Source organism: Salmo salar, chromosome ssa11, assembly GCF_905237065.1.
Source record: "Salmo salar chromosome ssa11, Ssal_v3.1, whole genome shotgun sequence".
NCBI classification, from domain to species: domain Eukaryota; kingdom Metazoa; phylum Chordata; class Actinopteri; order Salmoniformes; family Salmonidae; genus Salmo; species Salmo salar.
In genome coordinates, this window is record NC_059452.1 from 29,307,295 (window position 1) to 29,335,000 (window position 27,706).

Here is a 27,706-nt window from a genome sequence, read left to right on the forward strand (position 1 = left end):
CTAGTCTCCATCTGGATTGTAAATCATCTTAATCCCCAGTGAAGCTGCAGACAGGCAGCAGATCATCTAGACTAGATCCTTAAGGACAGGGAAGGGGACTAGCTGCCATCTGAAGGGGTTGATCAGCTTGTGCTGTTAACACTGTGGATGGAACACAGAGCTGGCTCTTTACTCTGTCGTACACTGGTTTCTGGATTAGCAACACAAGCCACTTCCACTGTGATCAGTCACTCACACACACAGACACTCGGAATGACTGAAATCCTCTCAACATCACCCATCTGTTTCTCTCACTCTATCAGAATTAGGACAATTATTGACAGTGAGCTAGAACAAGTAGTCTATTGATATTTGCTCTATTATGGTTTAGATATTGTCCATAATAAAGATATGAACACATTGTATTGTCTTAACTGGAGGAGACAGTGTTTAGGTATCTTACTGACCAATTCCCTGAGCAGGCCCAGGCCCCGTGGCTGACTTCTGTTGACCTGTGTCCTGTTAAGGAGCTACATTGTGTGACCAGTGGGCCATGCTGCTACCTTCCACAGCAGAGATGTTTCTCTAACTGTTATTGAACTGTTTATTGTCAGAGATCTTCAGTCTCTGTCTCTCAGTCTGAGAACAAAACATCCAGTTCAGGTGTGACCAGACAGACAGACCGTCCTCCAGGAGGAGGGAGCAGGAGGCTGAGTACTGGCCGGCTGGGCCCCAGCAGCGGGACACCCTCTGGGGCAGAGTATTTAACGCTCCACCTGCTTATCGATCCTGTCCTCCAGGCCGAGTGATGGGCGCGTCAGCGGACACAGGGGAGGGGGCAGAGGGGGGCATGCAGCCTCAGCCATCCCAGCCCGGCTTGGGTCTGTCCTTGACACTGCCCGTGGGACAGGCCTGGAGGACGCCTTGGCCCCGCTTCTAGCCCTCAGTCTCCCCCGGGCCGCCTGCACTTTGCAGAGCCATATTGATTTTGTGGCGGGGCAGAGAAGTGTGGCGAGAGAGAGAGAGAGAGAGAGAGAGAGAGAGAGAGAGAGAGAGAGAGAGAGAGAGAGAGAGAGAGAGAGAGAGAGAGAGAGAGAGAGAGAGAGAGAGAGAGAGAGAGAGAGAGAGAGAGAGAGAGAGAGAGAGAGAGAGAGAGAGAGAGAGAGAGAGAGAGAGAGAGAGAGAGAGAGAGAGAGAGAGAGAGAGAGAGAGAGAGAGAGAGAGAGAGAGAGAGAGAGAACTGACTTCTCCTTGACTCCACATCAGGACGCGACAAGGCTGTCAGAACAACTTGATGGCCCCAGCGCACCCTGCTGAAAACTGCTAATCACAGTCTTTCAATCAATGCTCTCCTTCCCCTCCCTCCGTCCCTCGTTCCATCACCTCTCTCCCAACAAACTGGCCTGTGTCTGAATACCTAGGGAATGTGTGTCAGTGTTAAAATGGTCCATTCTGCCTGGAAAACAGCTGACCTCATGAAACCATGTTGTCATTTGTAGGTGAAAACTAAAAAGCTTTCTCTATCGACATAATCCTAATGGAAGTGTTATGGCCTGCCCACAAAATAACAATTAAAGTCAAAGTGGCTAACACCCTTTACTTTTCTGCTTATGTAAGGTAGGGCAGACCTCTTAAATATCTGCTCTGGTCTCCTCTCTCTCTCTCTCCCTCTCTCACTCTCTCTCCTCTCCAGATTGACACGTTGGGTAAAGGTCATGGAAACATCTTTTTCTTCTTCTAGGTGTAGATGAGTGTGAAATAGATGTTGACACGTGGACATTGAAAAGCACTTGAATGGACAGGCCTTGTATGTGCCAAGATGTCAGTGTCTAGGCTTACCCCAGGTGTATGTGTAAATACTTTGGGGTGATTCATCTTTCTCTCTTTCTTTCTCTCTTTTGCTTTCTCCTAACGCCTGACAGGGTTACACCTGCCCATGGCTGCGTCACGGATTGGGTTTAACACTGTGAGAGAGAACAGAGGGCTAATTGAATGGCTGTTTAAACTACTTTGACTGTCTTCCATAAAGTACTTGTCATTGTGTGTGGGTGTGTATACTTTTCTGAACATCAACCAGTATGATTGTCTATAGTTGTGTGTGTGTGTGTGTGTGTGTGTGTGTGTGTGTGTGTGTGTGAGATGGAGACTACGGAGTTGAGCTGCTGAGGGAGGACACAGATGAAGATACATGTTGGTGATCAGCTTTTCTTCTTGGGCAGGAGGAGCATCGAGGCTCATCATATTCTAGCTGTGCACTATTGCAATACTTTTTGACATATTCAATAGAAAAACTATATTTGACACCTATTTACTACATGAGCAGTGACCACCTGATCAGAATGTAACCAGCTAGTTCTCCAACCAGACAGATGAATATGCATCCCCACCTCCTGGTCCAGTGTGTGGGTGTGGGGTTACACATTATTACTGCCCTGTGTGGCCTGGTTCTCAGGTCACTCTACAGATGTTCCAATCAGTTAACCATTCATTACACTGTTCAGTCACTTATCACTTACCTCCCATCCACCTCCATAACCATTACAGTGACCGCTGACCAGTGTGTGGGATTCTGAGAATGCATTATGCCTCGATTTGTCGGAAACAAAATGTCAAAAGGCAGTTAAAGTTTTGCTTTTCTTTGAATGGATAGTGCTTATTATGTCCCGGGGCCTAAATGTCAGTTAAAATAACCATGTAGCCTGGGGGGGGGAGGGACAGTGTCAGTGTGCAAGGAAGTGTGTGTGATGGCACCTAGGTGATGTGTGATCTCACTGTGGTTCGAAGCAGTCAGAGACATGCCCTGTGTATGAGGTAGCTACGTGCTGTTTGTCACCGAGGTGGAGGGAGTGAAGGTGCCTGGGGGATGGAGGTCCATGGGGCTGGGGCGTGGAGGACCTGGGGTGTGGAGGTCCGTGGGGCTGGGGCGTGGAGGTCCAGGGGCTGGGGCGTGGAGGTCCAGGGGCTGGGGCGTGGAGGTCCAGGGGGCTGGGGCGTGGAGGTCCAGGGGCTGGGGCGTGGAGGTCCAGGGGGCTGGGGCGTGGAGGATCTGGGGGAGGAGGTCCAGGGGCTGGGGCGTGGAGGTCCAGGGGCTGGGGCGTGGAGGTCCAGGGGCTGGGGCGTGGAGGATCTGGGGGGAGGAGGTCCAGGGGCAGGGGCGTGGAGGATCTGGGGCGTGGAGGTCCAGGGGGCTGGGGCGTGGAGGATCTGGGGGTGGAGGTCCAGGGGCTGGGGCGTGGAGGGCCTGGGGGGTGGAGGTCCAGGGGCGGGGGGTGGCGGTCCGATGGGGCTGGGGGAGGAGGTCCAGGGGCTGAGGCGTGGAGGGCCTGGGGGAGTGGAGGTCCAGGGGCTGGGGCGTGGAGGGCCTGGGGGGTGGAGGTCCATGGGGCTGGGGGAGGAGGTCCAGGGGGCTGAGGCGTGGAGGGCCTGGGGGGTGGAGGTCCAGGGGCTGGGGCGTGGAGGGCCTGGGGGGTGGAGGTCCAGGGGGCGGGGGGGTGGCGGTCCGATGGGGCTGGGGGAGGAGGTCCAGGGGCTGAGGCGTGGAGGGCCTGGGGGGTGGAGGTCCAGGGGCTGGGGCGTGGAGGGCCTGGGGGGTGGAGGTCCATGGGGCTGGGGGAGGAGGTCCAGGGGCTGAGGCGTGGAGGGCCTGGGGGGTGGAGGTCCAGGGGGCTGGAGCGTGGAGGGCCTGGGGGGGTGGAGGTCCAGGGGGCGGGGGGGGTGGCGGTCCGACGGCTACCCGCTCCTTACTGCTCACAGCAGGCTTGTTGACTCAGGTGTGAACCTTGTCCGTTTGGTCTCTCTCTTCAACCCTCGCCTCCCCCGGTCCGAAGTGGGCACTCCCTGGCCTTCCTGCCATCCTCCTTGCCACTGGCCGCCCCACACCCACTCCTCACATTCTGCGAACGGGTGCCAAATGAAAACGGGGCGGAAGCGCATTTGATGTCTTCGCCTGTCTCCCTGTTTGAGGCTGATGTTCTTCAGGAAACTGATTCACCGTCACTTTTGCAGGAGGAGACCATTTTCTGAAATCGGTGTCACACAAGTACCAATTGTTTGCTTCCTAAACAAAGCGCTCTATTAGGCAGCTAACTCTCAATGCGTCATCGTGGGGATGAGAGGGGGCTGGGGTTGGTTGAGGGATTTTTGTCTGTTAAAGTTTAAACTCCCCAGGGCTCTCAGTAGAACGCCGTCTCCTGGCTGGAGGTCTGGTTCCACCTCCACCCTAACTTTGGTTCTGATTGTTACAGCATAGCAACCCGAGTCAAAACCAGTCCTTTGGGACCCAGGGTTCCTCAGGGTTATGCTGGACCCATGGGGGTAGTCCTCAGACAAACCACCCTCTCAGAGGAAACACGCTCTACTCCACCACCACCAGCAATTCTGATGTCGACACGTTATTTTCTTAGTTATTTTGAGCCATAATGATCTAAGCACTGGACATTAATCTACTCATTTTAAGTGTAAAAAATAAAAAATACCAGCTGTTTGATTTCCTTCTCATGTCCAGATCTGAGAGAACAGACCCCCTATTTATGTGATAAACAGTCTGGCCAAGGGGATTTTAATCCCGTCAACAGAGAGAGATTAAGAGCAGCATCAGATATATCACTCAGAACAGACGACTGGCATGGTTACAGCAAATCATCCATGTCATTGTTTTTATGGGATTGGTAATCTGGTTTCTTATGCTGGGTGGAAAAGCAGCATCTCTAACTGACAGAGAGACTGCTCTGATATACAGGGAGATGGGAGGAGATGAGAGCAGAGGAGAGACAAGAGAAGAGAGGAGGAAATGAGAGCCCATCTGCTACAGAGGGCTGGGGTTGTCTTTTTTTCCTGTGGAATTTCTGAGTGGCTTGATGTATTCGACATGTGCGTGACAGCCCGGTTGTGTGCGATTGGAGCTGAGGCAGTGTGCTATCCAGCCTAGTTGTGTGTGTGTGTGTGTGTGTGTGTGTGTGTGTGTGTGTGTGTGTGTGTGTGTGTGTGTGCCTGCATGCACAGGGCAATGTGCTCTAAGGTCAAGTTGGCAACGGCCTACCAACCAGCCTTGTACACACATACATACAGCAACAACACACACTGGTTACACACACAGGAAACACCCTACACTGCCCCCTTACTCATGCTCACACATCACACAGAAACACCCCCACACTGGACACACACACAGGTTTAATATCCTGAAGGTTCTGCAGGAATTTGACACCAATGAATGTGTGTCAGTTTGTCAGTTTTCCTCCTCTGCTCTTCTTCCTGGCCCTTTGAACACAGACTGGCCATGAATAGTGTATGTTGTTTTGTGTTGTAGATTCACTCTGTCTGTGGACCAGTTTTCCTCTCCTTTTGTTTGTTCCACTCTAAATAGAATAACTTAGAGTGCCGGGCTGTCTGGAAGCCCATGTGCATCCTGTTTGTGTTGTTGTTTGTGTTAGTGTTATTGTTGTTAGTGTTGTTGATGGTGGTGTTGTTGGTGTTGTTGGTGTTTGGTGGTTTTGGTGTAGTTGGTGGTGGTGGTGGTGTAGGTGGTGGTGTTGTTGGTGTTTGGTGTTGTAGTTGATGGTGGGGGTGTTGGTGGTGTTGTAGTTGGTGTTGCTGCTGGTGGTGGTGTTATTGGTGTTTGGTGGTGGTGGGGCGTTTGGTGGTGGTGGTGTTGTAGTTGGTGGTGGTGGTGGTGTTGTTGGTGTAGTTGTTGGTGTTTGGTGGTGTTGTAGTTAATGTTGGTGGTGTTGTTGGTGGTGGTGTTGTTGGTGTAGTTGGTGGTGGTGTTGTTGGTGTTTGGTGGTGTTGTAGTTGGTGGTGGTGGTGGTGTTGTTGGTGTAGTTGTTGGTGTTTGGTGGTGTTGTAGTTAATGTTGGTGGTGTTGTTGGTGGTGGTGGTGTTGTTGATGGTGGTGTTGGTGGTGTAGTTGGTGGTGTTTGGTGGTGTTGTAGTTAATGTTGGTGGTGTTGTTGGTGGTGGTGATGTTGATGGTGGTGTTGGTGGTGTAGTTGGTGGTGGTGTTGTTGGTGTGTGGTGGTGTTGTTGGTCTTTGGTGGTGTTGTAGTTGGTGGTGGTGTTGTTGGTGTTTGGTGTTGTAGTTGTTGGTGTTTGGTGGTGTTGTAGTTGATGGTGGGGTGTTTGGTGGTATTGTAGTTGATGGTGTTGTTGTTGGTGTTTGGTGGTGTTGTAGTTGTTGGTGTTTGGTGTTGTTGGTGGTGGTGTTGTTGGTGTTTGGTGGTGTTGTTGGTGGTGGTGGTGGTGTTGGTGTAGTTGTTGGTGTTGTTAGTGTTTGATGGTGTTGTAGTTGATCTACACCGTTGATGGTGTTGTTGTTGGTGTTTGGTGGTGTTGTAATTGTTGGTGTTTGGTGGTGTTGTAGTTGATGGTGGTGTTGTTGGTGTTTGGTGGTGTTGTAATTGTTGGTGTTTGGTGGTGTTGTAATTGTTGGTGTTTGGTGGTATTGTAGTTGATGGTGTTGTTGTTGGTGTTTGGTGGTGTTGTAGTTGTTGGTGTTTGGTGTTGTTGGTGGTGGTGTTGTTGGTGTTTGGTGGGGTTGTTGGTGGTGGTGGTGTTGTTGGTGTAGTTGTTGGTGTTGTTAGTGTTTGATGGTGTTGTAGTTGATCTACACCGTTGATGGTGTTGTTGTTGGTGTTTGGTGGTGTTGTAATTGTTGGTGTTTGGTGGTGTTGTAGTTGATGGTGGTGTTGTTGGTGTTTGGTGGTGTTGTAATTGTTGGTGTTTGGTGGTGTTGTAGTTGGTGGTGGGAGTGTTGTTGGTGTTTGGTGTTGTAGTTGATGGTGGGGGTGTCGTTGGTGGTGTTGTAGTTGGTGGGGGTGGTGTTGTTGGTGTTTGGTGGTGTTGTAGTTGATGGTGGGGGTGTCGTTGGTGGTGTTGTTGGTGTTTGGTGGTGTTGTAGTTGATGGTGGTGTAGTTGTTGGTGGTGATGATGGTGTTGGTGTTGGTGTTTGGTGGGGATGATTTGGTGGTGGTGTTGTTGTTGATGGTGGTGTTGTTGGTGTTTGGTGGTGTTGTAGTTGGTGGTGGGAGTGTTGTTGGTGTTTGGTGTTGTAGTTGATGGTGGGGGTGTCGTTGGTGGTGTTGTAGTTGGTGGGGGTGGTGTTGTTGGTGTTTGGTGGTGTTGTAGTTGATGGTGGGGGTGTCGTTGGTGGTGTTGTTGGTGTTTGGTGGTGTTGTAGTTGATGGTGGTGTAGTTGTTGGTGGTGATGATGGTGTTGGTGTTGGTGTTTGGTGGGGATGATTTGGTGGTGGTGTTGTTGTTGATGGTGGTGTTGTTGGTGTTTGGTGGTGTTGTAGTTGATGGTGGTGGTGTTGGTGTTTGGTGGTGTTGGTGTTGATGTTGGTGTTCTTTAGCCTGCAGATAAGCTGTAGCCCCCTGAAGGGAAATCTACTCACACCATAGAGCTAATAGGTTCTCCGTCTCCCATACTGAGATTTCACCTTTTCCTCTCTCTATTCATGCACATACTTTTTCTGTTTGTCCTCTTTTTGATCCAGCCCTCTTTTGAGTCATTCAGGACACAACCTTTTTAAGCATACACTTTAATGTTCTTAACAGGACATTTTATTTCACTCTAAAAGTCAGGACATATTTTGGCGGTCGGGACTCTCGCATTCCCCCGCGTCCCGCATGAGGTCTCTGGCATTATTAGGCCGGCAGAAATGTGAAACCCATGTAGTAAATGTCTGGGAATATATACGAGGCCTGCTGTCCTTAAACCTCACAGCCTTCACTCAGCTTGCTCACTGCTGATGCGGGGAAGCTGTGCGGCAAGGGGCGAGGCGAAGCGTTCACACCGGTGTCCACAGCACATTTAAAGGTTTAAAGGCAGGAGCGGGTCACTGACATGGCACTCTCGCCCGCCGGCTCTCAGCCAGCCCGTGGCTGACGGGTGTGGGGTGTGGGGTGTGTGCACCTGTGGGGCTGTGGGGAGAGAATAAAGGACGGAGGGACGCAGACGGCAGAGATGGATGGAGGGAGGTGAGGGGAGGAGGTGAGGGGAGGGTTCGGCACTTGTGAAATTTATTTGGGTATCGCAGTTTTACGCTGGTTGCCATTGGATTTACAGGTCGGAATGGAATGTGAGCCAATGAAAGGGCTTTGATCCTTCCACCAGGTTGGGTCTTTATAGGAGGGAGCCAGTACGCAGAACGCAGCAGGGCATTCTTTATAAGGTTGTGAGGAACCCCACTGCAGAACCCAGAAATCATAAAAATGTGAGACGACAATGAAGCTAGGGGACTATGGGATGGTCATTGGATATCATCTGGGGAGGTTGAATTAAATGGGACGCTGATGCTTCACAGTCTCAGTTTAAATGTAGGCTAATTACATTTACATTACATTTAAGTCATTTAGCAGAGGCTAATTAGGCTAATTCATTCGTCAACTCCCAAAACCCTGATTTAATCTGTTCTCTTCTATCGTACATGTCATTACCTGTAAATTCATCATGACGTGTGCATCTTTGCTGACCTTTGTGTACTGACCTGTGTCTGGTCTCCTCTTCTCCAGAGGCGCAGGCTGCTGCACGAGCTTGGAGACCAGCGCATCCCCTACCTCGGGCCCTCAGACCATGGCTTCCAACAGCTGGTGAGTCAGTCAGTCAGGCTGGTCCAGAGTCCAGACCACTGTTGACCTTCTGTCATCCCACTGCCTTTGGTACTAGTCCAGACCTTCTGTCATCCCACTGCCATTGGTACTAGTCCAGACCTTCTGTCATCCCACTGCCATTGGTACTAGTCCAGACCTTCTGTCATCCCATTGCCATTGGTACTAGTCCAGACCTTCTTTCATCCCATTGCCATTGGTACTAGTCCAGACCTTCTGTCATCCCACTGCCTTTGGTACTAGTCCAGACCTTCTGTCATCCCACTGCCATTGGTACTAGTCCAGACCTTCTGTCATCCCACTGCCGTTGGTACTAGTCCAGACCTTCTGTCATCCCACTGCCATTGCTACTAGTCCAGACCTTCTGTCAACCCACTGCCTTTGGTACTAGTCCAGACCTTCTGTCATCCCACTGCCATTGGTACTAGTCCAGACCTTCTGTCATCCCACTGCCATTGCTACTAGTCCAGACCTTCTGTCAACCCACTGCCTTTGGTACTAGTCCAGACTTTCTGTCATCCCACTGCCATTGATACTAGTCCAGACCTTCTGTCATCCCACTGCCATTGCTACTAGTCCAGACCTTCTGTCAACCCACTGCCTTTGGTACTAGTCCAGACCTTCTGTCATCCCACTGCCATTGGTACTAGTCCAGACCTTCTGTCATCCCACTGCCATTGGTACTAGTCCAGACCTTCTGTCATCCCACTGCCGTTGGTACTAGTCCAGACCTTCTGTCATCCCACTGCCGTTGGTACTAGTCCAGACCTTCTGTCATCCCACTGCCATTGGTACTAGTCCAGACCTTCTGTCATCCCACTGCCGTTGGTACTAGTCCAGACCTTCTGTCATCCCACTGCCGTTGGTACTAGTCCAGACCTTCTGTCATCCCATTGCCATTGGTACTAGTCCAGACCTTCTGTCATCCCACTGCCATTGGTACTAGTCCAGACCTTCTGTCATCCCACTGCCGTTGGTACTAGTCCAGACCTTCTGTCATCCCACTGCCATTGGTACTAGTCCAGACCTTCTGTCATCCCACTGCCATTGGTACTAGTCCAGACCTTCTGTCATCCCACTGCCATTGGTACTAGTCCAGACCTTCTGTCATCCCACTGCCATTGGTACTAGTCCAGACCTGTCATCCCACTGCCATTGGTACTAGTCCATACCAAATCCTTATGTCTATCCCACTGCACACAGAGGACTCATCACTTGGAAAGATACTTAGCTCATAGGCAGAACCATAGAATTAGAAGGAACAATGGCTAGTTATACAATATTTATGTTGGCTGTTTGGTCTGTGTACTTGTTCACCATCAATTGTTTCTGGAGACAGAGATAACTTAACTCATAGCAGGCAGAACAACAGCTAATTGATCTGTGTTTGTTTGTGTTCCAGTGGGAGACTAGCTATTCTGGCCTGGCTCTGCGGCGGTCCTGCTCCCTGCCTGAGGAGCTCCATGGTCGGGTGGAGGCTGCTCTGCTCACCCTGCGGCAGAGGGGCTGTTTCCTGAGGGACCTGGTGAAGGTGAGGGACCGAGACGTCTTCACCGCCGTGTCCCGGGTGCTGCTGGGTCAGCCAGGAACCACCTACCGCTACCTGGACACGCGGCTCTTCACCATCCCCTGGCACACAGACGAGCAGAGAGGGACCTGCTGCGACCCAGACCTCAGTGCCGCCTGCAAAGCACTCTGGGAGCTCAACTGCTTCTTCTGCTCTGATGTCGGAGACAGGAAGGAGGGGGATGTTTTCAAGCAGTGCAGGAAAGAGTTCGTTGGTGCTATAGAGTCTAAACCCAGTGTAGAAGGAGACACGGAGTCTAAAGATAGCGAGGAGTCCAAACCCAGTGACGATGGAGGAGACTCGGAGTCCAAGCAGAGTGAGGAGGGAGAGACTGAGTCAAAGCACAGTGACGATTGGGACATAGAGTCAAAACACAGTGAAGAAGAAGAAGGCCCATCGTCCAAACAGGATGCAGCGTGGGAGTCAAGACACGGCGACGAGATGGGAGACATGAAGACTAAACAAACTGAACTGGGTAGTCCAACGGGGTCAAAACAACACAGTGAGGAAAAACACACAGACTGGAAGCATAGGCCAGCTGGCAGCACAGAGACAGAGACCACAGGTCTAGGCCCTCAGGAGAAGCCTGTGGCTGAGCTAAAACACAGTCTCTCTGGGTACCACATTGAAGATGAGGAGGATGAAGACCAGCAGAGTGGCCAGGGATGCTCTAACCTCAACCCTGCTAAGACATCCTGTCCTGGCCCGGCCCAGTTCAACGTCACCCTGCTCAACTACATGGACCCAGCAGCAATGAGCCAGCTGAAAGAAGAGCCGTATTATGGGATGGGCAAGATGGCTGTGGGCTGGCACCATGATGAGAACCTGGTCAGCCTATCACCTGTGGCTGTCTACAGCTACAGCTGTCATGACGACGACAAAGGTGAGGGTCAAAGGTCATAAAGTATAGTTGTTGTATATCACTGTCAGTAGTGGTGGATCCCTGTCAAACTAGACCCAAACTTCCTCAAAAACACCCTTCAGTCTCACTTGTTATCCCATTTTTATCACTCCACCTACAACCCCTTAGAAGTAGCTATTTTCTTCTCCACTGTGATGTCATTTTGAGCTACTATCTCTATCAGATGCAGCTAACAGCTAACGTTGTGTATGTGGCCCTACAGCAGCTCACTTCCAACAGCTATACAGCATTTATCTCAGACACGGCCTCCAGTGAGCCAGCCATCAGATCTATCAGCCTGATAGTGTCAGGGCATCACGGGCTGCCTCTGTTCTGTTCTGACAGGCTGGGATGCCTTATCGCTAGCAGGGCCAGGGAGTGAGGGAGGATCATCAACACACTCTCTGGGACACATTCAGGGGCTAAACACATGCTGAACGGCACACTACAAAACTCCAACAACTCGCCCAGCCTTATCGCTCAACGATCTGATCTAAGTCATTTCCTCCAGAAATGATCAATGTGTAATTATCTGATATGGAATAATGAGTGTCTGCTTTGATTGCTGGTTCTAGACTGTACAGCAGTATTGAGGCAGTGTTTAGCCTAGATGTTCTATCATAGTGGGTCTCGGCCTGATTTTATAGGGCTGATATGAGTGTATCATTTTTGATTGAGTTCATTGCTATTGAATCAGTGATCGTCTAACAAAACTCTGATTGATCGAACATGATCATAATTTAAAATCAAATATTTATTCTGTTTTACTACCAAGGTGCACATTCCCCTTTTCACATGACAATACAGTGCACAACCCATATCTCAGCCGCCTTTGCAGCGGGCCGACATCATTTCAGAGGGATTGGCTAAACAGAACCACCTGCTGTAGAGTAAAAGTCTGTGGAGATGATTTGTTCTGACCCATCTGACCCTTGACCCCTGGGAACGCTGGCTTCAAACAGCACAGGACCGACCGGCCGGGGCTGTAGTCTAGGTAGACTGTTCTATCTGCAGCTGTGCCTTTCCTTTGTAGGCCAAACTGACCCCATAGCACCAGACTTCACAGGCAAACCTGACAAAAGCTTAGCAGCACTGCTCGCTAACCCCGCTGTGCATTACTCAAGAAATGCTATGTTCACTTTGGGCCAGATCGTTCTGAATTCTCCCAGAACCACAGAGATGGAATTGTTACCATGCGGAATGTTGTTTTTTTACGAGGGGGCCCATGTTTTTTACATTGTTCTCGGCTGCGCCGCAGACAAGCCACTCTCTCTTTCTCAACTCAATAATTGAGCTGTTTTGCATCCCACAGTCTGGTACGTACAGTAACCAGTAACCATCTAAGCATGTTTATTTGCACGACACCTGTCTTTCTTTGACACGCTTACTTTTCATGTCAGGTCTGGGAGAAGTCTAGTATTTGTCTCTTTTTCCCAAGGCTCTGTCTCTGGTGTTTCAGAATGGTTTTATTTAGGGTCACCCAGCTGCTCTGATCCGGAGGTATCTGGCTTGGCGGCGGAGTGTTTTCCGGCTGGAAAGACCACAATGCTCTTTACTCCAGCTCCAACACCATTCCCATCCTGGGTCCTTTAGGAGCAGTGTCATTAACAGCTCTCTCAGAAAGCATTGGCTGGAAATTAAGTTACTATTTATCCTCTGCTGAGCAAAGGAAAAGGCCTGATTTGCCGTGGGGCTGAGAGAGGTCCAGGAAGACGTTAGTATTGATTTATGCTGAAGGGTGTGGACCTAACAGGGGCTGGGTAGATCTCGTTTTCTCACCGTGCCTCGGATGGAGGACAGACAGGGAGAGGCTGGGGGAGAGGCTCAGAGACTGGCTATGGGAGGAGAATAGTCCCCACTACCCTGTCTGTCTGCTGTCCCTACACACACTAGCTACCTAACATCAAATACTTTCATTAAAAAGGCTGTCCTCTTGTACAGAAACTGTGATAAAGACACAAGTTGTACTGAGATATAATGTAACAATATGCCCTGTCTCCTATTGTATATTTGGTTCTGATCTGACTGACCTAAGTGGTGGGATTGTTTGTGTTTAGCAGGTGTGAGCTCGGAGGAGGGTCCTGCGGAGAAGGGCTGCTGGAGGATTGGTCTAAAGGTGGCCTGGGACATCCACACCCCTGGACTGACCCTCCCACTGCAGTCCGGAGACTCCTACTACCTGAGAGGTACTAGAGCATGCACACCACTCCTTCTACATGACATCTCTAGTCTGTGTGAGATTTACACTTGATGTTCTAGTGTGTTTGGTTTACTGTGTCCCTACTGACCCATAGAAGCAGGATGCTCTCTAGACTCTCTCTTTCTCTCTCTTTTCTCCCTTTTTTTCTCTCTCTCTTTTTTATCTCTCTCTATTTCTCGCTCTCTCATCATTGTGTTAGTCTGAACCCAACCCGACCAGACGCCCTGTTCTGTTCCGCATGTAGCTCGGACTCTGGCCTGCTTGTGTATCTGTAACCCTAAAGTTCCATGTAATTGCATGCATTAGAGAGGTTAAGAAAACCAAATGTTATTTTGTGAAGTCCTGTGACCCGGTGCTGTGGCAGCGATGCTGGTGGTGTCTCTATGGAGTGGAGAGGACAGGCAGCGGGCCATGAGGGTGTAAATCAGACCTTAATGCTGATGGCTACAGCAGATGCCTTCCCCTTTCATCTCCGCCTGCTGGGTCGGGCTGCTCTTAGCTTCTACAATACAGGACAAGGCTACACGGCTATTATTGCCTACCACTAGCTTCCCCATCACAGCAGGACGCCATGTCCCACACTGTGTATGGGTTAGGACCTCCAAGACATCATTGTGTATATTTGTCTGGGATCGTTGGTGAAATATGGCTGCATAGTTTTTTTGGACACATACGAACAGACACAAAGACACAGGCGAGAACATGTTCTACCTCATATTCTACCTCCAACCAGGTTGATTTGGGTAGAAACAATGAGTTGGAGTAACCTCACGGGACATAACCCAGACAGGATGAGATTTGTCACTTTCAGTCCAGGCATGATAACAGAGTGATGGGTTGCTCTAGAAACACCATTGTAATTGGACCTGACTGAACTGGATCAATGGGGATTTATGTTCCAGTTTGGAAGATCCCTACAGGATCACTATGATACTGTAGCAGCTCACACAGTCAGTCTGTCTCACTCCTACACACCTGGATCAGGTGCACAGTACAGTCGCTAACTACTGTAATCAACCAAGACTACATTCAAGAAACTAGTCCACTCAGTGTTTCATTGGAGGTTATAGCATGCCTCAACAAGGGACAGAAATAAAAGCTAGCTTTGTGATGCCTGTTGACTAGTGGCTTTCTGGTGTTTTTTTTAGGTTTTATTATTTTTTAAATGTTGTCGTAGAAAATTAAGAAAAATATGCAGGATTGTTATTTTAAAACGAGGACATTAAAGACCTAGATAGACTACATGCAAATGTTTAAAATATAATATGCTATAGGCAGACCCTATTTGGGCCGCGCTCTTTTGGCAGTTGCTCTTCTGTTGACGCCTTGTGTGATCAGCTGATTTGAGGTTAGCCCCTTTTTCTCCCCAATTTCGTGATATCCAATTGGTAGTTACAGTCTTGTCCCCTCCCACCATCGCTGCAACTCCCGTACGGACTCGGAGAGGCGAAGGTTGAGAGCCATGCGTCCTCTGAAACAGGACCCCGCCAAGCCGCACTGCTTCTTGACACACTGCTCGCTTAACCCAGAAACCAGCCGGACCAATGTGTTGGAGGAAAGCTGGCGACCGAAGTCAGCATGCGTGCGCCCGGCCCGACACAAGGAGTCGCTAGAGAGCAATGGGACATCCCAGACGGCCAAACCATCCCCTAGGCTGGGCCAATTGTGCACCGCCTCATGGGTCTCCCGGTCGCTGCCGGCTGCGACGCAGCCCGGGATGGAACCTGGGTCTGTAGTGACGCCTCTAGACCGTTGCGCCTGGCTTTGTGGTGTTTTGATAAGGAACGGGCCCGTGTACCATCACGGACACCATCATTCCTTTTTAGCACCGTTAGTCAGTGACTCAACCTCTGAACTGTTAATGTTGTGTGTGTCTGTGTGTGTAATATGTGTGTGCAAATTTAATCAGCCATTATTTCCACCCAAATGGAATTTTAGTGGTTAAAAAAGAACAATGCAAGTCTGACACCGAGCCTGTTGGGTAATAAGATTTCCAGCTCCCAACTCACGAGGGACCTGAGAAAGAGTTGACCCAATATATTTAAAAGCCTGCTGCTTCCTGGAAAAAAGAAGGGGACAAGTGGCAACAGATGAGGGGGTAGAGAAAGAAAGATAAATATTTATTACAGAAATCGAGTTTGTCCCCCCAGTGCCATCAGACTGTGGAGGACCAGATTGATGGAGATCATTTATTATTGGATATAAACTGTTTTAAAGACGGGAGTCATTCCCCCCAGAGACCTTCACAATCTCATCAGAGGATAACACAGAACAGTGGGGGAACTTGTTTTGTTTGTCATGCTCTTTTTCAGTTTTTTTCCCTCACTACCTCATAATAATATCTATCTTCCTAAAGCACTTCACTGTTTGACTTTCAAATCAAAGGCATTAGCCAGCCACACTGCTCAAGGCGGGGTGTAAATATGCACATGTGCTGTGAGTGACAGCTCTGTAATGGCTAAATTAAGGATTTGTTGTGGAGCAAATAATAACAGAGCTGGGCGACATCTAAACACACAAACAAGCTCGTGGACTGACGGGACTGATACACTAGAAACAGCAGTTGGGATCGGATCAGGATCTTTGTTTATTGGATAAATGTTTGTTGATATGAGACCTCCATCATGACGGATTGAATGAGATCTGACAGCGTTTGTTGATATGAGACCTCCATCATGACGGATTGAATGAGATCTGACAGTGTTTGTTCAATGAAGTAGAATAATGCTCACATTTCACTGATCCTGCTGCTGGACAGAGATTGGTAGATAGAGGACCTGGCAGTCTATTTAGTTGGTGTGGAGCAGCGAATGTTTCTTTATGGTGCATCAATAAATGAATGCTAGAACATTGGTGTCCAGGATTAGCTATTTGTATCTAGCCTCTTAATAACTGCATAAGGCTGCAAGATAGACACATGTTCATTATAGTCATACTGAGTTGGTGATGCAATTGTTCACCATCTTGCTATATCCTCCAGAGACGCACAGGGCCTGTTGCATTTATTCACATAATAATGGAGTCAGATTGATAAATGTAGTTTATTATTATTCAACATAGTTTCCACCGACATAATGGTGTTCCCTAATGAATACACCCATGCTCTAACCTGTCCTGAACCACTGACACCTTTAAACAGGTCACTTTTCAGTGAACGGTGGTACGCTTGAGAGGATGTACTGTTGCACTGTTAACAATCTAATGGCCAACACTTAACATGTTTGTGAAAATAAGTAGATCATTAGCAGGAATATTAGCATTTCTGGAGAGAAAAAAATGAAAACACCCCCGAAACGGGATAAACCAGTTAATGAGAGGTGTTGCAACTTGTGGCTAAAGCTGGAACTGGGCCATCACACACATACCTAAGAAGCCAGTTTAACAACAGTGGTGGTGAGCGACTTACAGGCACAATTAGGATTGTGGAGGATTTTTCGACAGATTTTTCACGTAGACTCTGGTGATAACCAGACTCTGGCATCTGTGCTCTTATATAATAGAAGGTGTTGACGTTTGATAGGATTAGCGATAACATTGTTAGGTTAGCAGGAAACGTTCTGTTTGAGTGGGGAGAAATGGTCCGACAAGGTGATAACTCAGGCACATCATAACAAAGAGACAAACGTTATTAAACAGACATTTCAATTGTATTTTCCATCTTCATTCCACTAGTGGACAAGTGTGGTGTGGTTTCTCGTGTCCTAACAAAGGTTAAAACACAATGAAAACATTTGGCATTTGTGTAGGCCTATATTCATAGTAAATTGTTGTGAACATTATTGATGTGTAGGCCTATATTCATAGTAAATTGTTGTGAACATTATTGATGTGTAGGCCTATATTCATAGTAAATTGTTGTAACATTATTGATGTGTAGACCTATATTCATAGTAAATTGTTGTAACATTATTGATGTGTAGGCCTATATTCATAGTAAATTGTTGTAACATTATTGATGTGTAGGCCTATATTCATAGTAAATTGATGTGAACATTATTGATGTGTAGACCTATATTCATAGTAAATTGATGTGAACATTATTGATGTGTAGGCCTATATTCATAGTAAATTGATGTGAACATTATTGATGTGTAGGCCTATATTCATAGTAAATTGTTGTAACATTATTGATGTGTAGGCCTATATTCATAGTAAATTGTTGTGAACATTATTGATGTGTAGGCCTATATTCATAGTAAATTGATGTGAACATTATTGATGTGTAGGCCTATATTCATAGTAAATTGATGTGAACATTATTGATGTGTAGGCCTATATTCATAGTAAATTGTTGTAACATTATTGATGTGTAGGCCTATATTCATAGTAAATTGTTGTGAACATTATTGATATGTAGGCCTATATTCATAGTAAATTGATGTGAACATTATTGATGTGTAGGCCTATATTCATAGTAAATTGATGTGAACATTATTGATGTGTAGGCCTATATTCATAGTAAATTGTTGTGAACATTATTGATGTGTAGGCCTACATTCATAGTAAATTGTTGTGAACATCATTGATGTGTAGGCCTATATTCATAGTAAATTGTTGTGAACATCATTGCCTCTTAATATTTGGGATAGTTGACTGGTGTTGGTTGTGTGGTGACTGCGGATTGTCCTCCTCTGTCCCCAGATGACCTGAACAGGACCCATCAGCACTGTGTTCTGGCTGGAGACTCAGCCCGCTTCAGCTCTACACACAGAGTGGCGGAGGTGAGGGGGGCCTGGGGTACACTGGGGGCTTGGAGGCCCTGGCCTGATTCTAATAATGATTGGTTTATTTTATAGGATACCATATATTCCATGACCTTTCTTTAACAGATTCTACCTTCTATTCTAGAATTCCAAGAGGCCTTTATGCTCCCAGAATACATGCATTATCTCCCAACCTTTTTTGACTGCCTGTCCTCACAGTGTTCCACCGGGACCCTGGACTACATCCAGTCTCGCTGCCGGGAGGCCCTGTCTAACCTGAGCACAGACCCAGAAACAGGGACCCACAGCCTGCTCTCCCTGCTGCCAGCTACCCTGCAAGGCTACGAGGAGATACACAACGAGGTGGGTGTGTGTGACTGTGTGTGACTAACTTTTGGGGTTCTACGATAGGCCTAACTTTGTCCTACCTACACTCTTAGAAAACAATGTGCTATCTAGAACCTAAAAGGGTTATTTGGCTGTCCCCATAGGAGAACCCTTGAAGAACCCTTTTTAGTTCCAGGTAGAACCCTTTTGGTTCCAGGAAGAACCCTTTTGAGTTCTGTTTACACAGAGGGTTCTACATGGAACCCAAAAGAGTTCTACCTGGAACCAAAAAGGGTTATCCTATGGAGACAGCCAAAGAACCCTTTTGGAACCCTCATTCAAGGAAAGGGTAGTTGTGTATAATCTTTCCCTTTCTACTTTCAGTCACATCTTGTTAACCAGGGTTAAGGCCCTTCCATAGGAAAATAAAGAGGTTGTCAACATTTAAGTTGACATCATTCATAGCTACCGTGGGTATTTATGTTATGGGAGAAATATTTCATAAGTCCCGGTTGCTCTTGTTTGTCTAAGGATCGAGATCATGGCCTCTTTCACACAGAACAATCAGTGAATCTGGCTCCGGGGCCCTAAGACCCTATGGGGGCCGTTCACGCTCTACAGTGGCAGCTTGCTCAATACAGCCTTCTGCAGCCCAGCCTGCCCTTGACTGCCAGGGGCTAATGGTTAAAATAGCACTTCACCTCTCCCCTCCGCTCCCCTCTGTATGTGTTATCCTCACTACTCCCAGGTAACCACAGCAGCGGGCCGAGTCAGGAACCACACGGGACGCCATGACAGATGAGCTTGGCGTGAGGTTGTTTAAAGGTTGTAGCCAGTATTAATTATTCAGACAATATGAGAGAGCGAGAGAGAGAGAGAGAGAGAGAGGTATAGAGAGGGGTATAGAAAGAGAGAGAGGGAGAGGCCTAGCCAACACCTGGTCTCCATCGCAGAGAGAGCAAACACCTGCTCACAGCGCAGCACCACAGGATTACCCAGTGTAGGCCTGGCTGGGGGGCGCACACCGTTTATTTAGGAAAACAGGAGGCTATTTATAAAAGGCTGGGAGAGGAGGGGAGAGAGCTCTCTCTCGGGGGCCTGGCCCCGCTCTACTCTACCTGGCGTCCCCAGGACCACGATGATGGATTGGGCCATTTGTTCTGAGTTGCCCATGAGGGCAGAACACCCACTTAAATGATGTATTGTTGGCAGAGTTATTTATTATGACGGCTAGTTTTGGCGGTTAGCGGGCGCATATTGCATGGGTCGTGTTGACATGGACGACCGTAGAGCGAACAAGCAGAGGCTCGTCAGACAGGCTGACCTGACCAACACCTTATGGGCATTTCCTTAAAAAGTGATAAACAGGAGATCGACCGGCCGGCCGGCTGGCTGCCTGGCTGATGCTGATGTACTGTGTGTCGTGTATGCTTAGAGGGGGTTTGACAGTCGTTTTGGTAGGGATAGAGGGGGGAAGGGGGGTGTTTAGGGTTGTGATGGTTATGAAGCTGAACGTTGGCCATCTGAGGAACGTGTGTTCAGGGAGATGGGGAGAATGTTAGTAGCCAGAGGAGGGAGTTGAAGCAAGGGTTGATGGGTAGAGAACAGCACCAGGCATAGCAGAGAGAGAGACCATTTTCTAGCTGATTCTAGGCCCTCCTGGCCTCTACTCTAATCTTCCTGTCTGTGTGTTGTAACGGTGGAACGAACAGGGGGCTAGCATCGCATCACATCCCATCGCCACGCGGCCCTGTCTGTGTGTGTGTGTGTGTGTGTGTGTTTGGCTTTGAAATGCTAATCCCAGACACAAACGTCTTGTCTCATTTAAAGCCATCGTGTCACTTCCCAGGTGGGTGTGTGACAGTGTGCCCTCTGGGACCCCACTAATGAAGCCTGTCCCTGCTCAGTAAATATTGGAGGGTGGGACACACTAAGTAAGTCCCACATGTCTGGTTCTGCTAGAGATGGGGGAAGGTAAAGTACAAGGGTAATCAGCCAGGTAGTCCCTCTGACCTTCCTCTGTCCTGTACAGTATGTTTTCCAGGCCAGGCCTTTCTCTCCCTAGTGAGTAACAGTGTTTGTCAAGTAGCTAAAAGCCCACACCACTCTTCCTTGTGGAGTCAGAGAGTTTGTGACTTAGCTGTAGGGAACCGTTTTTTCTTATCCTATTTTCAGTTGAGAAAGAATGTAATTGAAATCTGTAATTTGGAGCATATTATTGTCTATAGGCCTATAGGTGAGCAAGGACAGGTTGTGTCTGTGAGTACAGTTTGTATCTCCTCAAGGTATGTGTGTGTGTGTCCTTTTCTGTAAGTGTGTGTCCACGGTAGCCAAGGTGTGATGAGTGTGAAGTGTGTCCTGTACCTCTGGAGACAGGGGACAGTGCTCAGTGCTCCTGGTTGATGTGATGTGGGAGCAGGAGCAGGTCCAGGAAAGTAAACAGAAAGAGGCAGGTTGATATCGATTCGTCTCTCATCAGCTCCTACCTCGGGGGCCGCGCGGCATGGAACAGCTGGAAATTGATTGGTCAAGTCCGCTGGGGGACCACCGAGAGGTGTGGAAAAACCCTGCTTCATTAAATACTGAAAGGGACTACTTGGCTTTGACTCCTGGGTCGCCATGGTGAGTGGGAGGCTGAGCGGAGTGCTAATGTGCAGTTAGCACGTCCGTCACCTGGAGAGATGACAGGAGACACCACAGGGGAGGGGCCCCTCTCAGTCTCCCTGCTCCCAGATCCCAGAGCGGGCTAGGCAGAGGAGAAAATCTAGCCTAACGATAGCGATGACTCTCTCCATCTCTCTCTCCATCTCTCTCTTCCACTCTCTCTTTCGATCTCTCTACCTGGGCAGGTGGCATTTAGTCAGTGTTCCCCTCTCAGTAACTCACAGCCAGGCGGCTCAGGCTCCAAATGCCAGGCATCCCACAGATGCCACAGTTGCCTGGCTTTGAGGCTGCCATCGCCATGCTCGGCGGGGGCTAGGAGTCCATGTTGGCTCAAAGCGGAGCCACAGGCTGTGTTCCCTCAGTAAAGGACAGACGGACAATCAGAGAGAGAGGGGGAGCGGAGGGTGGAGGTAGAGAAAGGACAGTCTATGTTTGTCCCCTCTCTTGCTTTGTTGTGTGTGTGTGAGCTGTACTGTTCAAGGGGGGAGTGGAGTAGTGGAGGGTTGAAGAGGCATAAAGCCTGACATTTGTTTGAAGGGTATGTTGTATGGAGTGGTTGTGAAGGTGCTGAACCGTGCTATGGCCCATCTACCCCCCCGTACGTGACCCAGCCCCTGCATGTCAAACCACTGTGATCAGCCCCCTTTGGATCCAAAATGGCAGACAGTTTCTCTGTATCCTGTGCCACTGCATAGCCTAGAAGGCCAGCCACTGAACAAAGGGTGAAGTGGAAATGGCTTTGTATTCTTGTCATCTTCTTCCTCTGTATTGTGCTTATGTGTTATAGAGCTAATGTTACACTGTACCATACATCCTAATGCCTCCTACAAGAACAATACACGGACTAGTAGTTGGAGATGAACAGTAGGTCTTGTAGTCACTTTCACATTTGATATGCAACTCTTTTGTACTCCTCACCTTGTGTTCTACAGTTGTCTATGTCAAATGAAATGGTGCATGTATTGTTGGGAGGATGATACTGGAACAGTGCTTTGTAGGATGTTTTGGGGGAGGGCAACTCAGAGCGCCTTGCATTTGCATCACCGGCATTTGGGGCAATCTCTGACACACACACTTTCTCAGACAAACACACGCACACACACATCCATACACCTGGCTACGTGACGTGTCCTTGTGAGGATTAAATCAGCACTTCAAAAGAGCTGAAACACTCCCAGTGGAGGAGAGGTGAGCCGCTCTGCAGAGTAAACTGTCATTCCCCTGCAGAGCGAAGGAGTAGGGGATGAGGAGGAGGAGGAGGAGAGAGGAGAGGTGAGCCGCTCTGCAGAGTAAATTGTAATTCCCCTGCAGAGCGAGGGAGTAGGGGATGAGGAGGAGGAGGAGGAGAGAGGAGAGGTGAGCCGCTCTGCAGAGTAAACTGTCATTCCCCTGCAGAGCGAGGGAGTAGGGGATGAGGAGGAGGAGGAGGAGTGAGGAGAGAGGAGAGGTGAGCCGCTCTGCAGAGTAAACTGTCATTCCCCTGCAGAGCGAGGGAGTAGGGGATGAGGAGGAGGAGGGAGTGAGGAGGAGTGAGGAGAGGTGAGCCGCTCTGCAGAGTAAACTGTCATTCCCCTGCAGAGCGAGAGAGTAGGGGAGGAGGAGGAGGAGGAGGAGGAGTGAGGAGGAGTGAGGAGAGGTGAGCCGCTCTGCAGAGTAAACTGTCATTCCCCTGCAGAGCGAGGGAGTAGGGGAGGAGGAGGAGTGAGGAGGAGTGAGGAGAGGTGAGCCGCTCTGCAGAGTAAACTGTCATTCCCCTGCGGAGCGAGGGAGTAGGGGAGGAGGAGGAGGAGTGAGGAGAGAGGAGAGGTGAGCCACTCTGCAGAGTAAACTGACATTCCCCTGCGGAGCGAGGGAGTAGGGGATGAGGAGGAGGAGGAGGAGGAGGAAGAGGAGTGAGGAGGAGTGAGGAGAGGTGAGCCGCTCTGCAGAGTAAACTGTCATTCCCCTGCAGAGCGAGAGAGTAGGGGAGGAGGAGGAGGAGGAGGGGAAGAGGAGTGAGGAGGAGTGAGGAGAGGTGAGCCGCTCTGCAGAGTAAACTGTCATTCCCCTGCGGAGCGAGGGAGTAGGGGAGGAGGAGGAGTGAGGAGGAGTGAGGAGAGGTGAGCCGCTCTGCAGAGTAAACTGTCATTCCCCCCGCAGAGCGAGGGTGTAGGGGAGGAGGAGGAGGAGGAGGAGGAGGAGGAGGAGTGAGGAGAGGGTTGAGCAATGTGGGGTATAGGCGTCTAGGGTCGGGTTAGTTTGGGAAATGGGGGTTGAGGGGTGTATTGTGAGAGGGGTGTATTGTCTACTCTCATAGGGATGACCATCTGTGTAAACAGACATTCTAGGAAGTCTAGACTCCAGTACACTTCATTCTCTATATATATCTGATTAGGGGAAATCCCCAACAGACAGATTTAACCTGTTATCTCCTGTCTCTCACTCCTGCTCTAAAGCACAGTAGAGGCCTTGGCGTTGATAGACGGATATACCTCCATGTCTTTGTACTTCTATGTTTTTGTACCTCCATGTTTTTGCAAGTTTGAGCTTTCCAATATTTCCATCTGGACTTCATACGGCTTGACTGATCTACCACTGCCTGTCTAGGATCTGAAGTATTCCTATAATCCTATATGGTTCCTCTACCTGACTGTACTGTACTGTGTTGTGTTGTGTTGTGTTGTGTGCAGGTGGAGTTTGAGTGGCTGAGGCAGTACTGGTTCCAGGGCCAGCGTTACACCCGGTTCTGCAGCTGGTGGGCCAGACCCATGGAGCAGCTGGAGAATGACTGGAGAGAGATGGAGCTCATGGTAAGACTGCACACTGGGACCTAGAAATAACACATACTAGTGTGTAGTAGTAAGGTTGACTGTCTACGATTGCCATTTAAGAGCCATACAAAGTCTAATGACAAAGAACTTTACTGTAACACTTCAGTTCATTCACACGCTTCTGCAGTCAGTGATTGTTAGTGTACACAGTCTCCTGTTTCAACGTGATCAGCATTCTCACAGTCAGGATCTGATGCTGATTGGCTGTATACATCTGTGTAACCTCAAATATGCCTGTGCTTGAGTTCATTGCACAAACTACACCGTTAATAATCAGAGAGTGCAGGTGTGATTGTGAAATGTCTTTGTGTCACACCCCGGGTGTGATATATTAAGAATGTTTGGTTCAACATGGTCTTACTCAGCTCTTCACCAAATCACAAGGGACTAGTAATTGTTCTGACACATCTTTCCATTTTCTCAGTCATTTCATTCTCATAAATGAGAGAGGATGGGTTGTTCACATTGAAGTCTGCTTAGTCACATCTGTTTATCGTACGTGTGTGTGTGTGTTAGTCCAATCTCAGCTCTGCTGTTGTATCAAAGTGTGTGTTGTAACTCTGCAGAGTGGAGCAGTAGGGGGCACTCTTGTATCACTGAAACAGCCAAGACCAGAGCTGTGCTCCCTCTCTCTCTCTTTCCCTCCCTCCATCTCTCCCTCTCGCTCTCTCCTTCACTCTCTCGCTCTCCCTCTCTCCCTCCCTCCCTCCCTCCCTCCCTCCCTCCCTCCCTCCCTCCATCTCTCTCCCTCTCTCTGTACTCTCTGTCTTTGTCAGTGTGGAGCGCTGAGCAGTAATCACATCTAATACTCAGGCGGGGATAAAGAGAGGAGCCTGGAGAAGCACGGTGCTGCTCTGCACTGAGACACAGGCAGGCAGGCTGGCAGGCAGGCAGGCAGGCAGGCAGGCAGGCTGGCAGGCAGGCAGGCAGGCTGGCAGGCAGGCAGGCTGGCAGGCTGGCAGGCAGGCAGGCAGGCAGGCTGGCAGGCAGGCAGGCTGGCAGGCACGCAGGCAGGCTGGCAGGCAGGCAGGCTGGCTGGCAGGCAGGCAGGCTGGCAGGCAGGCAGGCTGACAGGCAGGCAGGCTGGCAGGCAGGCAGGCAGACAGACAGGCAGTCAGTCAGGCAGGCAGGCTGGCTGGCTCACTCGCGTCCACACAGCCAGGAGGAGGGGGAGACGGGTCTAAACTCATCTAGAGCTCAGATGAAGTGTGTGATTTGAAGGCTTGAGCTGTCTCTCTCTCTCTCTCTCTCTCTCTCTCTCTCTCTCTCTCTCTCTCTCTCTCTCTACTCTCTCTACTCTCTCTACTCTTTGATGGTCAACAAGCTGTCTCTCTCTCTGATGGTCAACCAGCTGTCTCTCTCTCTGATGGTCAACCAGCTGTCTCTCTCTCTTTCGCGCTCTCTGGTCAACCAGCTGTCTCTCTCTCTCTCTCTCTCTCTCTCTCTCTCTCTCTCTCTCTGATGGTCAACCAGCTGTCTCTCTCTCTCTCTCTCTCTCTCGATGGTCAACCAGCTTCTCTCTCTCTCTCTCTCTCTCTCTCTCTCTCTCTCTCTCTCTCTCTCTCTCTCTCTCTGATGGTCAACCAGCTGTCTCTCTCTCTCTCTCTCTCTCTCTCTCTCTGATGGTCAACCAGCTGCCTCTCTCTCTCTCTCTCTGATGGTCAACCAGACCCCACTCATCATTTTAGTTTTCCCTGGCTCTGGTCAGACATGCAGACGTGTGTCTGCTACACATTGCCTTGAGTAGTCTACAGCATCATTTTTTTATTAAAATAAATTCTCATTCCCTTTAGAGCAATGTTTGTTTTACTATTTTGTCTTTTATATTAGAGACATGCTGTTAATTTATACTTTCCCATTTGGCTTCTGTAAACTCTAGTTACTCGTTTTCTTCTTTATCATTTAGTATTTTACTGAAGGTGCGTTGTGTTGTTTTCTAAATGAAACAACATGAAGTAGTTTATCAGGGAGGTATTTGTCTTTGACCCAGTAAGTAAATCAAAGCAACGCTCGTTGTGTTTGTGGAAAATGAACAAATAAAATGGGCCACTATTGTTGATGAAGGCTCTTTGTGCTTTCATAAGCAATATTGTACCACATACTGATTAAATAGGCCTTTCTCAGTATTATAGAAATCAGTTATATATGCATTTTTATTTTCCTTTTTTTGATTGCTTATGTTTGTTTATTACACTTCTATTTTGAATTGTCAAATGATTTTTATAACTTACTTACATTGTTTATATTTTCATATACTTATACATAAACTATTTTTATTAGCATTTTTAGCAAAACTATTTTAAATATCAGAATATCAGTGTGTCAGTTGGTGTTTTTTTGTGGTCACATTTACTATTTACCATTTAAAAAATCCGCAGTGTCCTAAATGTATGATATTTTAATATTTATTCATATTTTGTGATAATTTCATGCTGTATGCTTGAAAATGTTAACCACATTAGACACATAAAAAAAGGAAAAGCACAGTAGTGTGCTGTTTTTAACTGACAACAAAGACAGTATAATATTGGAATGGATTTGTGTGTGTGTGCGTGTGCGTGTGCGTGTGTGTGTGTGTGTGTGTGTGCGTGCGTGCATGCGGGTGTATGCCAGCGACATACATAGCCTTGCATTGTGTTCAGTATATTTCAGAAGCTGCTGTTTATAGATGCTAGTTTCCTCCCTAGGGCTCAGTCCCGGTTCTCCATCCTGTTGTCATGCAAATACTCACCCTGCCATCTGAATGACATTCTGATAAAACTCATCCAGAGGTTCTCTCTCTTCCTTTTATCTCCAAACTGTTACCTCATGAATTGAAGTCGCTTCCTAATAGAAACAACAAGAGGTAGATGGAAGTCAGTGGTAGAAAGAGGCTAAATAAAAAGTATTCAGATCAGCTGTGGGTGTGTGTGTGGTGGGTGGGTGCACGAGTGCTCCATGCATAGATAAAGGAATTGAAGTGCTTATCAGATATGAGAATAGGTACCTGTATGAAGAAGGTCCAGTATTCCACCTCTCTCAGAAGACGAGGGGTACAGGCTGCGCCCCGTGGTTAAAGGACAGGGGTGTAAAGGCTCTGTTCCCCTGTGATCCAGATAAGAATGAAGCGAGGGGCGATGGAACCCTGTTATGGTTTGGATGGGCCCGGTCCGCAGCCCAGCCCCCCTAGGACCTACTATCATAGATCTCATACAATCCTGACATTTACTTAAACCAGCAACAATGAATAGCTTCCACCTGGCGGACAAAAGGAGAGAGACAGTCTGGCTCTGTGATGATGATGCTAATGTATGCACTCTGTTTGACTTTAATTGATTTACCAGCTCTGCCTGCACACTACAGCTTCTCCCCTAATTTGTCACTTTCCCTGACTTCTGTGGCTGCTCAAATCACAACTTCAAAAGCTGCTGGCATGCGAAGAGATTTCAGACAGTATTCTCTCTCTCTCTCTGTTCTTCTCCCTCTCTCCCTCCCCCAGTCCCTCTCCTTCTCTCTATTCCTCATTTGACAGTTGAACGAGCCTTGTAGATGAAAATCTTTCAGTGTGTATCAAGAAAATGTATCTACTTTCACAATAAATATAATTCACACACTTGAATATATTTGTATACTTCAAGATCTACAAAACAGGAAGGGGTACCCGGGCCATGTCTTCTAGCGTCTCCCTGTAACCATTTTGTCAGTCTCTCTCTCTTCCTCTGGGTTTGGTCACAACCGTCATGTAGTCGTGGAGGAACGTGATGTGTAGGGACGCGGCCTGTGACCGTTTCATCATTTCTCTTCTCCTTTCCCTCGCTCCCTCCGTCTTTAATGTTGGTCCTCAGTAACAATCTGTGGCGGGCTGCTGAGGGGGAGCGACTCGGGGGGAGCACAGAGCAATCACTCGCAGGCTGGCCAGGTCGCCATCGATAGCTGATTAGGTTATTGACCTAGCAAGGGGAGGGGAT

The 27,706-nt window shown here is 48.6% G+C and overlaps 1 protein-coding gene across 2 annotated transcripts in view; it reads left to right on the top strand.

The window, feature by feature from the left end:
• Positions 1 to 27,706, top strand: part of LOC106587580 (alpha-ketoglutarate-dependent dioxygenase FTO) — a 162,446-nt gene that overhangs the window by 14,120 nt on the left and 120,620 nt on the right. The window contains exons 2-7 of one of the 2 annotated variants that reach the window (XM_045689310.1): positions 8,492 to 8,569; positions 9,990 to 11,037; positions 13,113 to 13,241; positions 17,897 to 17,976; positions 18,178 to 18,321; positions 23,619 to 23,738. In XM_045689310.1, coding sequence (XP_045545266.1) covers positions 8,492 to 8,569; positions 9,990 to 11,037; positions 13,113 to 13,241; positions 17,897 to 17,976; positions 18,178 to 18,321; positions 23,619 to 23,738 — 1,599 coding nt within the window. The remainder of the gene's footprint in view (positions 1 to 8,491; positions 8,570 to 9,989; positions 11,038 to 13,112; positions 13,242 to 17,896; positions 17,977 to 18,177; positions 18,322 to 23,618; positions 23,739 to 27,706) is intronic. The other variant, XM_045689311.1, reaches the window with a different exon arrangement.